Source organism: Salvia miltiorrhiza, unplaced genomic scaffold, assembly GCF_028751815.1.
Source record: "Salvia miltiorrhiza cultivar Shanhuang (shh) unplaced genomic scaffold, IMPLAD_Smil_shh original_scaffold_468, whole genome shotgun sequence".
Classification (NCBI taxonomy): Eukaryota; Viridiplantae; Streptophyta; class Magnoliopsida; order Lamiales; family Lamiaceae; genus Salvia; species Salvia miltiorrhiza.
This window is the reverse complement of record NW_026651556.1, coordinates 357025-371951: the sequence shown is the minus strand read 5'-3', so window position 1 is coordinate 371951 and position 14927 is coordinate 357025. Positions and strand designations below refer to the sequence as shown.

The window sequence follows — 14927 nt, the reverse complement described above, 5'->3', positions numbered from 1 at the left end:
TTCACCTCAATAACACAAAAAAAATTGCACCTCTACAATAAAATAAAAAAAGATTTCTGTGGACTTCGGGGGGAAGGAGTTTTCATGACATTAGAGAAGAAGTATTCGCGTAAGGAATTTTTGGTCCCTTAATAATTTTTTTTTTTGTATTGAGACGAAATTTTTTCTTAGGTGAAAATTTTATATTATCTTTTTTGGGTGAAACGAGTATTATTGGGTTAATGTGGAAAAAAAAAAATCACCTAAGTATCTGATGAATTGACTCATAATTCTGTAGTCAAATATTGTATGGTAAAATATTTTCTGAAAAACGCTAAAAGATCCGAGTTCTTGAATAAACACGCGAAAACTGGACACAAAAAACATGATTTATCCAGAACACACCACACATATATAAATAGTGTTAATATTTGAATGAGGGGCTTTAGGAATATGGCGTTAATACAAGCAGCGGCAGATCCTATAATTCATACATCAAGTCAAAGCAAATCTCTAAAACAGAGGCTACATGCCACCTGCAACCACCACACACCAACCGTTTTACCTGTATTGGAAAATATTACACGGAGCGTTCAACTTTGAGTTAACTAGAAGCTTCCCAAAGAAAAGACCTTGGCTATTTATTCGTTATACTTTTCATCCCCTGAAAGCAGTGAGCTAAAATTGATTTTTCTCTGGTTTTGGTCAGCGTCGACATTCATTCATATACGAAACCAAGGCAGCTCAGCTCAGTCTACATAGCTCTCTCATCTACTAAAGAAGAAGCTTCTGTAGAAATACTCACAGTGTAGTAATGTCTATGCGTTGACAGGTTTGCCATTTAATTTGGGAAAAGGGTCCTGTTTGCTTAAAACCACCACTTTACTTTTGTGAGCGAAGTACCCTTTCATAAGGTTCTTGTATATCAGAATCGCCATTATGCACTCCACCTGCACAACCAAGAATAAACATATGAAATAACGAGGAATAACATAAGAGGTTTTCGTTGTTTAGTACTTAGATTGTTCTTTCCTCCAGTTAAGCTTTAGAATGAAGAGCTCATATCGTTAATTATCTACTGTGTGTATTCTATTTCACCAACACATACCCACGCATATAAAATAAGATTGCTGCTGTTTACAAAAGACGCGTGCAGTTACAGAACTATTGAGTGCGTAGCAAAAGATTTAGTAAAAGCCCATAAGTGAACCTATTGAAAATGCCATTTTCTCCATACAGAATGAAACAGATTCCTGTTCTGCAGAGAGCATTTTCTGGGATAGAATTATCTTTAGGCAAGCCAAAAACGACATGCAGTCATGATCAGAGTCTTGTCGAACCACCCACTTAAAATTTATTATTTTCACAAACGAGTAGATAACATAAAATAAGGAAATGCCCAATTTTTGAAAACCACCAACTCTTATCCAGAAAAAGTCCATGCTACATATATGAAATAGGCTGTAAAAAGGGAATCAAGAAAATTTGTTCTGTGCCATCTTCTGTTCTAGGAAAAGAGGTAACATATATATTCGGGGGTCTTATTAAGAATGATATATATATCCACAAAATTACCCAGGAACGGGAAAATTATTCTTCAATAGATTAAGGTGTTTAAAAATGTGGAAAATATGGTATTTCTAACAAGGAAAAAGAACAGAGATGGTGATCACTGTGGACAAATTTAACAGTAAAAAAGAATTGTAATATTTGCTACATTTATTACCCCGCAACAATTATAAACTCAGAGTGAAAACACAATTTGGAATAGAAATAAAAAATAGGAACTTATGTATCACTACATCATGACATTTATCTGTTTTTGGAGAAAAAAGTGGCATTTTTTACATGGTTGAAGTACAGAGAGATGATCACAATGGACAAACATAACAGTATTCAATCGCTTGTTTCATTATTTCTCATCATATAGATGTATTAACTTTTGTCATCAAAGGTCTTGTAGAAATCAATAGCAGGGGATTTATGCAATCAATGATTTTGCAGAAAGTATGGCATAGTTTTGTATAAATGGCAAAGTTGATCAGAAGTATAGAATATGATGAATGAGATACAGAACAAATTAAAATGTTTAATAACTTAACTATGCTAAATTTGAACTCCATAAATTAATAGTTTTTACAATACAAATGATAGTGTGAGGATATATTTATACTCAATAAACAAATATATCCTATTATATATAGTTTTATAGTCCTAAATTTCTTTATTCATAACGGTTTCAATTAATTTGTTTGAACAGCAATTAACATGTTCTGATAACAAATGTAAGGATCTGTTAAATCCTCTCAATCAATAAACATTTATATTTTCAAAATAAAGAAAAATAGAAACATCATAAAAGCATTTCTTTTTGGACCAACATAGTTCTTTCATATTTTTTACTTCAACTTGTAATCAAGCAGAAACCATCTAGAGTGGTTTTACCTATGTTGGTAAAAAAACCATAATGGATTGAATTATTAATGTTCGACAGCTATTTGGTTAGACTATTTCCTTAAGCAGCGCGGAAAGAATCTGTTCAGTCAATGCATGCCACATGCATATGATCTGAAAGGAGAATAATGAGGAAAGAACTACCTCATCAACATCCATGTCAATTTCAAGCCATCTCAGTGCTTTAACAATAACATCTAACTTGATCTGGTGAGCTTTATTTGGATCTTTCTCCTTTTGCATAATATAGCTGCAACAGGTACAGAAAAGACAATAAATGTGGACTCTGGGCTCAATTAACATAAACAGAGTCACATGAAACATCACAACTTACATCTTCTTAACTAGTCGTTGGTAAACTTGGAGTTCTAACTTCTCCAGAACAAGGTAGACACCTGACCTTAAGAACCTGATAATGTTTGACTTGGATAAGAAAATTTGGGAATTCACTATCAAATAAGTAATACTAAAAAAGCAAAAACATTTGTACCTGTCCTCGTGTTCTTCAAGGGCGTGTCTTAGGAGTCGAAGATCGCCTCTTTTAAGAGCAAGCACGACATCATTATACTGCAACAAACAGATATATTACAAGCTTTCACAACAGAGTTCAAAGATGAGAAGCAGGTCCATTGCATGCTACAAAGAAGCACACACGTGCAGACAGACAAGCAAACACACCCAGGAAAACACAACCAATTATATCAAAACATTTTCACATTTAAGATTTTAATGGAGGTTACTATATCCATTAATGTGCTCCAATGTTTCCCCATATGGAGGAAAACACAACGAGTTCTGATTTAGTTAGGTAAAAGTTTCCCGCTAAACAAATTACTTCCATTTTTTTTATATATATATTATCGGATATATCTGTTGCTTCAGAACAAGGGACAAAAACTGATTCTACCATGCTTCCTTAAATCTTATGGACTCATGGAATAGTTTAAGTAAAGAACTAAAGATGATAAATTTTAAAGAAATCTTTACAATCTAGAGTGGGCAGCAGTCCCAAATAATTATGCAAGGTTCTGTGGGGAAGGCCAAAATGTTTTTAAATCCATTTTAATTATGAGCCTTTCAAAATTCGCTCAGTTCCAAAGTCCAGCTGTCTCTAACGTAATTTCATATATACCTCCATCTAGATAAGTTCCCTTGCTACCTTAACTCGCACATGCTCATGCCTATACGTGCATCATACATACATAAGAAGGCTAACTTGGAATACTTAATCCTGATAATTGCTGATTGTGGTTAAAATTGCACCAAAGAGGTTTTCCCTAAAGAGACTATACATTGTGCTACAACTATGAGAAACAACAGGTCATGCCATCTTAAGAAATTTGAAATGATGCGGCTAATAGCGAGTATGTCCTCCTGAATTTATGATAGAATTAAATAGTTAAGGCAACATGTATAGATCATACCTCATTTAAGTTAAACTTCTCAAGAAGCGACGCCCTAGGTAAGATGCCTATTGAAAGCTTCACAGGTACAAGATATTTTAATATCATCCTATTACAAGAACAAAAGGTTATTTCGACAGTGTACCAAGGAAAATACTAAAGATTATAATGTCACGCATATATGAAGAGCATCTCACTATCTGGCGTAAACATATCACATTGGCTGTGGCTTTCATTTTACAAACTTGTCTAGATTCAGGTTTATCATCGGCAATAGAATGAGTAAAAGAGGACGTATACCCAGACCTTATGTTTGCCTCTTTCTTTCTGCTGCAATGTGCCAATGCGTATGATAATTTGTGGTCAGCAGCAGGAAAGTTTTCATTGTACACCTCCAAACGACCAGTGTAATACATGTAAGTGACCTTATCCCTCACTGGAAATTCCTCAAAGTCAAATATCCTAGCAGTTTCAATACTCCTTATCACACTGCGACACAGGTGGACGGTCCCCAGCTTGAAATATATTTTAAAAAGTTGGCATGTCACATACAAAGCTCCAACACGTTTTGGTCCTTTTCCAGCGAGAACTCCGAACACTTTCATGAGGAAAGAACCAGCACCTTTCAGTTTTTCTGGGGTTTTCCCTATTGAAGCCAACTCTATATCAGCCTTCAAATGCAACAGCATAAATCAGTTAACTTTGGACTCTTGATACATATACATACACATATATAACTATACAGAAGGAGTGAAATTCATGAATTTCTCACCCTCTCAGCAAGAATCCTAATTTCATATGCTATCACGTACAATGCTTCCAAAGCCCAGGCCGTTTCCCAATTTCGAAACTCCTGAATGATAGCACTACAGTTCTCCATAATTAGGAATAACAGCAGGACATAAAAAACTTAATCATACAAAAACTTCATCAGACAACAACATACTTGGATGCTTTTTCAAAGGCCACATACGATTCAACCAAATTCTTCACCCGGTAACTCTGCAAGGCCCGAAATACATGAAGTAGAATGTCCCCATACTGAGAAAATTTCTCAGATTGCCGAATAACTCTGTTAGCATCCTGAAGATATATTCAATAAAATCAAAGACCGATATAATTGGATGTATCTAATCATCAATCAATACTTAATGAGCACATAAATGGAAAGAAAAACATATGTACAATTTCATCAAAGACTGATGGAACTGGAAGCTGAGCTTAGAATGATGGAGGAGTTCATACTTTAGATATTCTGTAATTGTCGATGAAACTGAATAATACAGAAACGCATACTTTCCATAAAGCCCCAACTTGTGTAAGTTGAGATAAGATCCTTCAAGTTTGGGAATACGAAATTTAACAAGTAAGAAGGGGACCTGGAAAGTATTGAGGGCGTCGGCGAGGGAGAGGAGGGCTGGGGAGTCGGAGGAGACGGAGAGCAGGCGGCTGAGTGATTTGCCGTCTTGAGAGAAGATCGCATCGCAGAAGCGTGTTAGGTATTCGGTTATCCGCCGGTGAGCTTCACCCATGCTTATATATGCCGCCATTGTCGAAGCCACTGAAGGAGCATAGGAAGGACCTGCAACCTTCTATTTCTTGAGAAGGAACAGGCAGCAATTGCTACGACGACGTCGTTCGGTGACACCTGATTTTAGGGTTTTTGGGGTTAATTTGGGGGAGATTTTCAAATTGAGCTAATTTTACGATATTTTGAGAAATATCATCGACTTATGAGTATTTTAAAAATGGGGTTTGGCAAATAAAATTACAAATTATTATGAAATTGTAATTTTAATGTAATACCAGCGTCTAATCCGTCGAAATTCGACGAGAATTATTTTATATCATCATTTATAATTATTTTATGTTATTTTTATTACTATAGCATATGAAATAGTTTATATATAAATTATTTCTTTAATTAATTTGATATGATCAAATTAAATTAGTAGTACAATATTTGAAATAATATTAATCTTAATAACTTTCGCCAATTAAATGTAGGTTGTGATAATAGAAATACATTTTTATATAAATATTCATTTGATGAAGTTTATAAAAAGTTGATGTGAGATTGAATATTTTAGAAGAAAAAAATATGTAAATTTGAAGTATGATATGATGTACGATTGATGTGTTGCATCTGCTATTAATCGTATATCGATAATATTTACTATCTTCGTCCCTCAAACATTTTTTTTTTCTATTTTGGTTCGTCCCCAAAACATCTTCCTAACTTATTTTTGGAAACAATTTCACTAATTATTATTCTTACAATTTCACTTTTTGTGGGACTCTTCTCCACTTTCACTAACTATCACTCTTACAATTTCACTTTTTGTGAGACTCATTATCCACTTATCAAATACATAACTAACTTTTATTAAAACTCGTGTCATCCTCTCTTAGAAAGATGTTTGGGGGACGGAGGGAGTATTAAGTTTGTTCAAATTCTTTAAATTTGACGGATAAGAAATAATTTAATTAAACATATGTCATTTGAGTATCTCGCATATGGACCTAATACGACCAGATAATCATATGAAGCTCTAAAGACCGCACATGACATTTCAACGTCAAAATTTTGAAAACCATATTCTTTGGAGTTTGAAATACCATATCTGAATTTTGAGTATCATCTTGTATGGAGCTTGAAAATTATAACTTACTTGTGAGTATCATTTTGTCTAGAGTTTGTGAAACTATAATTAAGTTATGAGAATAATCTCGTTTGGAGCTTGACATGCCATCTCTGACTTTTGAGCACCCTCTCGTGTGGAACTTGAAAAATCACAATTTAGTTTTGAGCATCATCTTGTCTGAAACTTAAAATGTCATAAATGAGTTTTGAGCATTATCTTATATGAAGTTTGAAAGACCATAACTGACTTGTGACCATCATCTCGTCTAGAGTTTAAAAGATCATAATTGAGTCTTGGTAATCTCGCCTCTTACTTATGAGCATCATCTCGTCTCAAACTTTATACAACATCGTCAAATTTGAAATCATATTCAATCATATATATATAGTTAATTATTTAAGTGAATACATCTATATATAAACGTATTATATATCGGAAATGATGTTTGGACACTAGGTGTGCAATACACCTCCAAAAAATCGCCGGTTTTCCTACTAGTCCAAATGGGCCGGTTTTTAGTGATTTATTGATTTACTAATTTATCCTTTATTAGATATATTATTTTATTATTTTGCTTTTTTTTTCTTCTGTGTTATGATTTTTGAAATTTATGGTTTTTTTGTTTCCTAATTTTTTAGTTTATTGTTTCCTTATATTTTCCAACTTTAAAAAATATATATATATATTATTTATTTTTATTGATGATTAAATTATTTATTTATATTCTAAAATTGTGTTTTATTTTGTTTCCACTAATTTTATGATTCTCTTTAAAAAAAATTCTTTTTTTTGTTTCCACATATTATTTTTTTATTGTTTCGAAAATATTTTTTTTCTGAATTTTTTGTATTTTTCGAAAATTATATATTCTTTTTTTTTGTTTCCACATATTATTTTTTTATTGTTTCGAAAATATTTTTTTCTAAATTTTTTGTATTTTTCGAAAATTATATATATTTTTATTTGTTTCCACTAATTTGGATATTCTACTAAAAATAATCCAAGATTTGTTTCCACAAATTTAGAAATTCTCCTAAAATAATCTTTGATTTGTTTCCACTAATTTAGATATTATCCTAAAACAATCCTTGATTTGTTTCCACTAATTTATAGATTTTTATTCTCCAATAAATAATCTTTGATTTGATTCCACTAATTTAGAGATTCTTATAAAATAATCCTAGATTTATTTCGACATTTATTTTATTTTTTCGATTTTTATTTTTTATTTTGCGAATTATATGTTTATTTTATTTATTTCTACTAATTTAGAGATTCCTTTCAAAGTATTCCTAGATTTGTTTTCATTTTTATAGTTTTTTTCAAATACTATTTAATAAAAAAATTCGAAGATGATTTAAAAAAAAAGCGAAATACAAGAAAAAAAGTGCTTGGTGGATTTAAACCTGAGACACCAATAATATGTGAGTTATACTTTGCCACCTTGTCCGGTAGTGGCAACCGCATTAGTGAAGCGTTAGAAAGAAAAATAAAATTAATCATACGATGGGGCATCGATTGAAAAAATAAATAACATATACTTGGATTAAATGTATTATAATAATCCAGTAAATGCTATATAACTGACAATATGAAATAAATTTTAATTAATTAATTAAAATAAATTAGTGAAGTTCAAAAAAAAATTGTGAATACAATGTAATTTTGGTTGGAAAACTATATAACATATACTTTAAGAGAATGTATTATAATATTTTATTGAAGTCGAAATAATTAAACTCAACGTTCATCAAGTTTAATTACATAATTGAAATAAATTAGTGAAGTTGAAAGCAGAAATACAATATAATCAATCCTACGTAGAGATTTTACTCGGAAAACTATATAACATATACTTTATTAAAAGCGATATGATAATAAGAAAATGAACTACTATAGTGTGAGTAACGAAACAGAAAATTTTCAATTGAATCACGCGATGAGATTTTCGAAAAACAATATTACATATACTTTATTGTAATATATTATAATAAAGTATTGTATTATATTACATGTTATATGGTTCTCCGAGCAAAATGCCATCGTATGATTCATTTTTTTTTTTTCAAATTCACTAATTTATTTCAATTAATTAATTCATCTCTATTTCATTGAGTATAATTATTTCTTATTATTATATCGCGTTTAATACTATATTATAATTCATTGTATTCAAGTATATGTTATATAGATTCCCAGCAAAATCTCTACGTATGATTGATTATACTTTAATAAAATTTCCTTCATTATATATATCTTATAAAAATTTATTTTTATTACAACTTCACTAATTAATTAAACTTCATTTCATCGAGTATAACTATTTCGACTTCGTTACTCACGCAATAGTAGTTCATTTTGTTATCATCATATCGATTACAATACTTCATTATAATATATTCAAATAAAGTATATGTTATATAGTTTCGAGCAAAATCCCATTGTATGATTCACTTGAATTAATTTTTTTTTCCATTACTCACACTATAGTAGTTCATTTTCTTACTATTATATCGCTTTTAATAAAGTACTATATGTTATATAGCTTTCCGAGAAAAACCCCATCATATGATTCGTTTTTAATTAAAACTTCACTAATTTAATTCAATTAATTAATTCAACTTCGTTTCATTGAGTATAATTATTTCGACTTCATTATTTACACTATAGTAGTTCATTTTTTTTTATTATCAAATCGACTTCAATACTATATTATAATACATTGTCTACAAGTATATGTTATATAGTTTTATAACGAATAGTTGAATCGACCTGCTATACATAGTCTTGCAAGTGAAATACATTCATATCAACCATTTCACCTCATTTTATTATATTTTTCCTCAAAATCACTAATTTAATTTAAAATAATTAATAAATATTTATTTTATAACGAATAGTTGAATCGACTTGTAATACATAGTCTTGCGAGTGAAATACATTCATATCAACCATTTCACCTCATTTTATTATATTTTTCCTCAAAATCACTAATTTAACTTAAAATAATTAATAAATGTTTATTTTATAACGAATAGTTGAATCGACTTGTTATACATAGTCTTGCAAACGAAATACATTCATATCAACCATTTCACCTCCTTTTATTATATTTTTCCTCAAAATCACTAATTTAATTTAAAATAATTAATAAATATTTATTTTATAATGAATAATTGAATCGATTTGTTAAACATAGTTTTGGGAGCGAAATATATTCATATGAACCATTTCACCTCATTTTATTACGTTTATCCTCAAATTCACTAATTTAACTTAAATTAATTAATAAATTTTTATTTTATAACGAATAACTGAATTGAATCGACTTCGTTACATAGTCTTGCGAGCGAAATATATTCATATGAACCATATGAATCATTTCACCTCATTGTATTATTTACAATAATACATAGTTTTTCATTCAAGTCTATGTTAAATAGTCTTGCGAGCGAAATACATTCGTATCAATTATTTTTTTTCTCATATTCACTAATTTACTTCAATTAATTAATACTTTATTATAAGAGTTGAAATAATATAATGAATATGTTATTTAAATTATTCACTCGATGTCCAATCGCATGAATCATTTTATTATCAATTCTAACTAAAGACTTATGTTGTTGCAACTACCAGACAATGTGACAAAGTATCATTCACATTTTATAGAGGTCTCAAGTTCAAATCCCTCAAACATCTTTTTTCTTATTTTGATTTTTTTTTTTAAATCTTCAAAATGTTTTTTGCACATGAAAGTCAGAAAAAATAAATAATTATCGAAATTAAAATAACTTTACCCTCATTTCGATTTTTTTTACAAAAACGACTTCTAAATATTATTTTGGGCGAAAAAAAAACAATATCAAAAAATAAAATATATGTAGAAACAAATCAAGGATTATTTTTAGGAGAATTATAATCTCTAAATTAGTGGAACAAATCTATGATTATTTTTAGGAGATTTAGAATCTCTAAATTAGTGGAAACAAATCTAGGATTGTTTTTAGGAGAATTAGAATCTCTAAATTAGTGAAATAAAAAATAATAACAAAATTTTAGAAACAAATAAAAAAACTTCCGACATAAAATATAACATAAATTTCAAATAACAAAAATTAATTTTAGAAAAATAAATTCGAAACAAAATAAAAATATCTGCAAAGAATTCAAGACATATATATTACATTTAAAACTCAGGAATGAATAAATAAAAACTTCTTTTATACATAATCGATTTGCATATAGTAAAAGAAGACACCTGCTTTTTTCTTTTTCTTTTTTTCTTTTTATGAAGAAACTTATTCAGTTTGCAGTTGGTTTGACATTCAACCATTTAACCATTTTATTGCAAGTGAATCCAGCTAATTCCTTTCTTAACAATTAATTAACTGCATTCCTTATTTAAAAAAAAACTGTATTCCAATATAAAAACAAGTAGATAAGAATAATAATAGAATAATGTTTTTCAAAAACGGAAATATAGATTACACTAAAACTCGTATATAATTATACGGTTTTATCCGAATTATGATACTGGCCGAAAAAAATGAAATAATATGGCAGATTAAAAAAGAAAGAAAATGGATGAAATAAATCAAGGATAAATCAGTAAATATACTAAATCCATAAAACCGGCCCACACTCTAAGCAGGTAAAAAACCGATTTTTTACCAGGTGTAACGTACACCTGGTGTTCAAATATCACTACTCATTATATATATACATATTAATTTGTGAGTATGATGTGATAAACTTATACTAATAATATATAATAAAATAAAATATAAATATAAATCTTTTTTTAGATATGAATGTATAAATAAATAAGAATGAATGAGAATTGAGGAAAATTAGAATGGAGTGATTATACGATGCCACGTACTAATGTAGTTATATAATGGTTCTGATAATCAAATGGATATGTAGGATTATAAATAAATGGATATGTTGGATTTATCTAATAGTTTTATACGATTATTTAATAGTACATACTTTATCTAATAGTTTTATACGATTATTTAATAGTATAAAATTTACCTATAATTTTATATGATTATTTAATAATTTTTAAATGTAAAAATTGATTAGAAAATGTATAAATAAATAAGAATGAATGAGAATTGAAGAAAATTAGAATGGAGTGATTATACGATGCCACGTAGGATAAGATTTATTTTACTATAATGTAAAAATTAGAAATGTATAAATAAATAAGAATGAATGAGAATTGAGAAAAAATAGAATGAAGTGATTATACGATGCCACGTAGGATAATATTTATTTTGCTATAATTTATAGATTTGAAGTGTGGGAAATAAAATCATCATATTTAGAATTTTTGAAATTTTATCCCCTTAATTTTTTTTCATGGAAGTGTTGTTAAAGACATGCTATTTTACGTGTTTGTTTGTTGTAACCTTCTCCTTCACAATTTTGGCCTTGCGGTTGGATTTTACGATCATAATCCCTCTACAACCTCGGTTTCTTTGAAGAAACGGTGGAGTTCGCTTTGGTGTATCAATATACCCCCAAAAGTGAAGATTTTCATGTGGAAAAAGATATCTAATTTGCTTGCTGTGGAGGATAAACCTTTGTTGTCACCATGTTCCGAATAACGACATTTTCTCTTGGTGTCGTAAAGATTGGGATACAATTGTCCATTGTTTGCTTTTATTTTGATTTTATTAGAAAGCACTAGAAGAATACGACTTAGTGGAGGTTCTTAAAAAATAAAGATCGATTGTCTCTTGAAGCGATTTGCCGCCACTTTCTGGAGGAGTTCGGCGTGGAAGACTTCGAGCTATTTAGTGTTTGCATATGGTAGATTTGGCGCATTATGTGCGATGTTAAACATGGAAAAAAAAAAGTGTTTGAGGCTGTGGAGATGATTGATGAGAGTGAACTCTTCTTAAAAAAAAAAATTCAAGAAGTGTGTCTGAAATTGACAGCCCAGCATCAGCTGCTACTGAAAGAATGTGACAAGCGATGCATCATTCCGAGGCGTGGGGTATTAAGGTTGGACGTCGATGTGTCGATACACCAAGGTGGAATTTTGGCTGGAGTGGGTTTTATTGTTAGAGACCATTTGAGCTCGATTATAGCAGCTGGGGCGCAGCATGTTGGTGTTACCAATATCATTTTGATGGGAGAACTTCATGCTATGTTGTTGGAGATTGATTTTTTCATTCAACATGATATCGGTCCAATCGTGGTGTTCTCGGAGTCTATATTGGCTATCCATGTGGTTCATGGTGATTGGTGTGAGTATAAGGGCATGGATTCACTGTGTGGTGACTTGTTTGCGACCTTCTCTCACGTCAATAAACAATTTGTGTTTGATTTATGTCATGTTCGTATGGAGGCTAATATAGCAGCTCATAGTTTAGCAAAATTTGTTATTTCAATTAATGACGTAATGGTTTGTAAGCCCGACTTTTTGACTTTTAGATATTGTTTATCAAGATTTAATATAATTTTTTTATTTTATCTCCAAAAAAAAGAAAAAAATCTTATTCCATCTCTGATGCTAACTCAAATAAATTGGGAATCATTCATTTCCTTTCTTTTCAATATTTTATCTTTAATTAAAGTAATGTCACATATAAAAGGATTTTCATTTGTTTCCAAGTTAATTGTTTACATTCCTATTGTCACAAAAACTTGGGTGCAATCGATTGTATCGTATAATTGGATTGTACTCTGATTCGTATCCTGATCTGAACTAGCATCCTGACCTAAACTGTGTAAATGACATTATTCAATTAAACAAATGGTACTGTCTGTAAATGACACTATTCGATTATACAAATGACACTATGACATTTTAAAATATTATAGTGTCATTTGTATAACCAAATATTGTCAATTATAGACAGTGTCATTTGTGTACCAAATAATGTTATTTACACGATTAATATCATTTGTATAACTGAATAGTGTCAATTATACACAGTGTCATTTATACGCAGAGTCATTTATATAATCGAATAGTATCAATTACATGCAATGTCATTTGTATAACCGAATAGTGTTATTTACACGGCTCGAATCAGAATGTAGGTTTGGATCAAAGTGCGGATCATGATGCGGGAGGGTGCAACTCGATTGTACAGTACAATTTATTGTACCCAGGACCAACTCCCCTGTTATTTGGTGAAATTAAACTATGACTAAACATAATTATATTCGATTTTGTCATTTAACCATTTATAGTATGAAAATTAATATAGAACCCCCTTCGTCTTAATAAATCTATGCCGATTTTCTTATAAGTCTAAACTCATTGGACTTTGGAGTCTTCCATCGAGTTGCAATAAATTTAAAATTTATTATTCGCATTGCCAATATATATTTATAGATGTGTGGTAAATTGTGAAAAAAGATTAAAAATTCTGTCATTGGGTGTGTTGTGCTTTCAATTTATTTGGATATGTGTTTGTAAATAATATTTCATCTATGCGTATTTTATTATTTTCGTCGGTCTTCAACAATTTCTAATTTTGAATACTATTCTTTAATTATTGATCTCAATATCTAAACTTATTTTAAATATTAGTTGTGGGTCTTTTTCTCTACTTACAATAAAATGAATATGTTTTTCCAATAACAACATACCAATTAACACTTTTAAAATCGTGTTAGAAGAAATAGTTATTTTTTTGAGACGAATGTAGTAATTTATTAGATTAAATTTAAAAATAAGTATTACTGTTATCAATATATAATACGATTAAGGATTCCTACGCTCTCCTTAATTCGAGGTCCTAGGTGGCATATCTAAGAAATCAAGGTTTAAAATCCCTGCAATTCTAGAGCTTCTAGCTCAATTCTCTATCGCTGACGTGGCAATATAATTCCACATGTAATATATATATATATTTTAATTTTACATTTACCATCCAAATTACCTACAAATCGAATTAGAATCTATATATATATATAAAAGTAAAATAAACTCTATCCTACGTGGCGGCATATAATCACTCTATTTCAATTTTTCTCAATTCTCATTCATTCTTATATTTTTCAATATCTCTAATCAATCTCCACCTCTAATCAAACTCCATCTATTAAAAAATTTATAAAAATCAATAATATATATATAAATCTATAAAAATCAATCAATAATATCACTTATATAATATATGTAAGTTACTCCAACGAATATAACATTTATATGCATTTTTTGAGTTTCAAGTTGTACAATTAATAACAATATAATGCTCCAACGACTTTTACATTAATAAGTAGAATATATACATCAACTTATTCTAACGAATTTTAGATTCATATGCAGATCATATACATCAAAATACTAATTAGTTAACATCTGAGTTTCAATTACATATCCCAAGTTTAATTATTTTTTTTCAATAATCATTCATTCTTTTATTTTTAAAAATTTTAATTAATTTTCAATAAAAATAATTTATGAATATGTCTA

The 14927-nt window shown here is 29.5% G+C and overlaps 1 protein-coding gene across 1 annotated transcript; it reads right to left on the bottom strand.

Annotated features, from left to right (window-relative positions):
- Positions 1 to 368: 368 nt before the first annotated feature.
- LOC131004902 (enhanced ethylene response protein 5-like) lies at positions 369 to 5488 on the bottom strand. The gene is made up of 9 exons (XM_057931666.1): positions 5216 to 5488; positions 4783 to 4919; positions 4609 to 4702; positions 4143 to 4507; positions 3858 to 3945; positions 2924 to 3000; positions 2768 to 2842; positions 2578 to 2683; positions 369 to 929 (listed from the first exon to the last, which is right to left on the bottom strand). The coding sequence occupies exons 1-9, from the start codon at positions 5384 to 5386 to the stop codon at positions 798 to 800; spliced, it is 1245 nt and encodes a 414-aa protein (XP_057787649.1). The 5' UTR covers positions 5387 to 5488; the 3' UTR covers positions 369 to 797.
- Between the last annotated feature and the right edge of the window lie 9439 nt (positions 5489 to 14927).

Excerpts from the sequence above, each read along its gene's own strand:
- LOC131004902 (XM_057931666.1), bottom strand. The coding sequence starts at position 5,386 with ATGGCGGCATATATAAGCATGGGTGAAGCTCACCGGCGGATAACCGAA. Across the intron at positions 4,920-5,215 it reads ACGCCCTCAATACTTTCCAG|GATGCTAACAGAGTTATTCG; the intron begins GTCCCCTTCTTA and ends ATATATCTTCAG. Across the intron at positions 3,946-4,142 it reads AAGAAAGAGGCAAACATAAG|GATGATATTAAAATATCTTG; the intron begins GTCTGGGTATAC and ends TTCTTGTAATAG.